The 3,646-nt window shown below is 37.8% G+C and overlaps 1 protein-coding gene across 1 annotated transcript in view; it reads right to left on the bottom strand.

Annotated features, from left to right (window-relative positions):
- Positions 1-1,510: 1,510 nt before the first annotated feature.
- The window catches only part of LOC104464502 (signal peptide, CUB and EGF-like domain-containing protein 1), a gene marked incomplete at both ends in the record, with an annotated part of 72,456 nt that continues 70,320 nt past the window's right edge, over positions 1,511-3,646 (bottom strand). Inside the window, one exon of the mRNA XM_010077228.1 lies at positions 1,511-1,636. Within this exon, the coding sequence (XP_010075530.1) occupies positions 1,511-1,636 (126 nt within the window). The remainder of the gene's footprint in view (positions 1,637-3,646) is intronic.

The raw sequence follows: 3,646 nt of genomic DNA, 5'->3' as shown, positions 1-3,646 counted from the left end.
ATCTGGCTACAGTTTTATGCTTCTTTGTGTTTGGAAGGGCTACAAGTACAGTTATTTTAAATAAGACTCTGGAACACATTTGCAGAGTGTGTTGTGGGTTTAGGGATCGGTGTACTCTGCAGCAAGCTCGACAGCCTTGAAAAACACAGCGTCCCTACTTAGAGGTCTGTCAGCAAAACTTCATTATACTTCTAACTACAATTTGAACAACACAGGGCACAGAATAAATTCAAATTTTTCACTCTATTAATCCTCGAGGCATATTGTTCTAGAAAAGGTTCTAATCCTCCTGTCACCATCTCACTATGAAAAAGGACAATGTAACTCCTAAGGAATGTACATATTTGTGGAAACAAATAACAAACAACATAAATAAACATCCTCTCCCACTTCACCAATGTAGCTGATGTTGCACTGCAATTAACAGCACGCAATGTTAACTTCTAATAAACACTGAGAATGTAAATTACCATAAAGTCAATTTTCCTCTGTGCTTTTGCCTTTGGCCCTGCGTAGCTTCCCAATACTGAGGAGCAATCAAGCTGCACAATATCCTGTGGCATTTCTTGATGATGTTCAAAGGTGATTCTTTTGACTTTCTACTTGGGAACTAGTATAATTTAAGCATGTTTACACAGTGGGGAGTTCAGGAAGAAAAAAGCTGAAGTGGAAGAAAGGCTATCACAAAAATACTGGCCCTATGCAAAGCACAAAACATGTTTCATGTAGTTTTATTGCACTTCCTTATTTTTTTGTCTCTCACAAAGGTAACAAGTAGGAAAGTAAGCTATTGGAGTCAGATCTAACAATCACTGAAGCCACCAGAAAGACTCCCATGCAATTTGGAAGCTTTCAGATGACAATGCTGAGTTACAGAGGGTCAATTATTTTAACCTGTAGAGAAAAATTTCCAATTTTGTGCGCTAATGAATATCTACATCTTCAGCATCCCAGCTTCGAGAATACATCACTCGGGGTTTTTCTTTGAAGAACAGTATATATGATACAGCTCTATGTTTTCCAAGTAATAACAAGAAAAGTAGACTGTGTGCAGTGGAATCAGGACTAGAGCAAACATTTCTATCCTTTAAAAAGGACGAATTAACACTCTTAATTGATATTTCTAGTGGGTTTACATTAAATCCATTAGTAGATTTATCAATGCATCTATCATTGTGGACCTTCAAAATATTGCAAGTCAGAATCCTCTATGCTTTATTTGTTTTCCTTTACAAGGGAAGCCTGGATTAAACTGATCCCTCACTTTTTTTTGCATTCATAGGAAGGTAGAAAAGATTATATCATTTTGCTAACAGAGACATTGCCAACATTCTGTTATTCAATCCCTCTTATCCACCCCCAAGTACACCTTCTGCTGAAAAAACACATTACTAAAATTACAAATCACCTTTGGCCAAAACAAAGCTGATTTCTTGGCTTCTGGAAAACAACAACAATGAAGCAAATAAGACATTTGGGTGCATTTGAGATTTAATCTTCATCTACCTACATTTGCAGTCCTTCTGGTTTTTGGCAAGTTCAAAGCCAGGCCTACATTCACAGGCAACCCCACCTTTGGGCGTCTCCCGGCAGATGTGTGCACACCCGTGATCTTTGTTCATACAGTTCATACCCTCTGTAACAAAAAGAAAGAAAAATGGAAAATATTAGCATTGAAATAAAATTACAAAATAATTATACACATCCAGTCCTCCAGTAATTTTAATTGTAATTTTAATTTTGCATCTGGACTGTGTTCCACAAGGCAAAAGAACATGGCTGAAAAAGAGGAATACAATCAACAGAACAGCATAATAAAGGACAAACCTCCTCTGGGTCAAATATGAGTAATACTGTAGAATACAGCATGCCTCTGCTGCATGTAGAAACCCAGGGCTTGTGATTTCCATATTCCATATTCATATTCTAATCTTTCATGAAAATATAAAGGATTCAAAGGATACTCCAGGAAGTTGTCTATTCCACAGGTGATTTATAAGAGTTGAACAACTGAGCTCACTGGTATTTTTTCCACGTATAAATTTAATGGTAGTTACTGTCTGGTGCATTTTTATTTGCCTGTTAATGTGCTTTATACTCTCTAACACACAAAATCTACCAAGGATTATAGCTGAGATTTTTTGCTTGGATCTGTTTCTTCACTATTTGTTATACATCTCAATTATCTGTGTCATCCACAATAAGTGTGGCCAATCTCCAACAAACCTGCTATGACTTTTCTCTTTGACTATGTTAAACAAAACACACCAGCTGTTCGACAAACATCCAAGTACCATGGGTGGATTCCTGTTAATGTTTATGCCAAGCAGGAGTATCAACCAGCTTTCTCTTAATCATCAGAGGACCAATTTTAGCTTCCCAAATCATGTAAGCGATTTGGAAACTGAATGCACCTTATGGTCTTATAGTCTTTCATTAGTTAATTCACGTTAATTCAAATCCCACATACTCACAGAAATCTTGAACTTAGTCCTTATGGGTCAGCATTTAGCAGTCCTTGTGTGAACGAAGGCTAGCTAAATTTGCATTACAAAGCTTTCCCAGACTTTCCTGACCTGGAAAGGGGAAACAAATTCTCTCAGAGTACACTGACAGAGAACTCACAGACTAACTCAGCCTACTACTGTGAAAACAGCATGCGTCCCCCAAAACACTGGTGCACACAACATCAGTGTAGACTCAGCAGTTCACTTGTCACTTTGTAACATGGCTACTCCTACCTATTCTAGGCTAATTTCTCAAAGCAACTCCAGTGTAAAATGTTCAAGTTAAACCTACAGTGACGTACTGTAAATAATTTTTTTTTCTGGGCCGTTGCAAATTTTTTTCCTTCCAAAGGTGAAAATGATCACTGCTTTCCCTTTGTATTCTTACAGAAGCTACACGAACGTACCCGCCACCGCCAGCATCTACACACGCTGCCTTTAGGCTGAGGCTGGTCTCACACTATCAAACACTTGAAACCAAGTGTCAAGGCTTTATGATGAATTTGAGCAAAAGTTTCTCTGCATACAGAACAGGTTTTAATTGAACACAAATAAAAGGATTAGTGTGCCAGAGAGCTACTAAGAAATTTTGTGTACAAAATTCTCTGAGGAGGAAATGCTACAGAAAGTCAGTCAGAGACTCCCTCAGGTTGATGGAAGATAACAGCATCAGAAGTTATTTGCACTGCTCAACTTTACCTCAGAAAGGTTTATATTAGCAGAGCAATGAAAAACACACATCACTAGTCCAAGTGGGCATCTATTTTCACCTCTCCTACAAAAAGTATCAGGATCTTAAATCTCACCACCTATGAAAACCAACATTACAGACAACAGATATATTTCTCTCTCCTAAGTTCCCCTCTGTGTTAGCCTTGAGGAGTCTAAAAACTTGACAAAGCACAAAATAAGTTATTCCTGTAAACTGCAGCCTGGACAACAGATGCTATTGGAAGACATAATACATACTATATAGTATACTATACCATCCTATACATCCAAGTGAGGTATGAATGTTTTGTTTGGCTGAACAGATATAAGGAACCTGGGAATGGCCTTATTGAAGGTTTTGAGGCATTTTATAATCTCTTTCTCTCCACTTCTCCCAACAAAGGATTTCAGACACAATGTGTTTGACA

Source organism: Pterocles gutturalis, unplaced genomic scaffold, assembly GCF_000699245.1.
Source record: "Pterocles gutturalis isolate BGI_N339 unplaced genomic scaffold, ASM69924v1 scaffold28943, whole genome shotgun sequence".
Lineage (NCBI taxonomy): Eukaryota > Metazoa > Chordata > Aves > Pterocliformes > Pteroclidae > Pterocles > Pterocles gutturalis.
The sequence above is the reverse complement of the archived record's forward strand: the minus strand, read 5'-3'. Positions and strand labels throughout refer to the sequence as shown.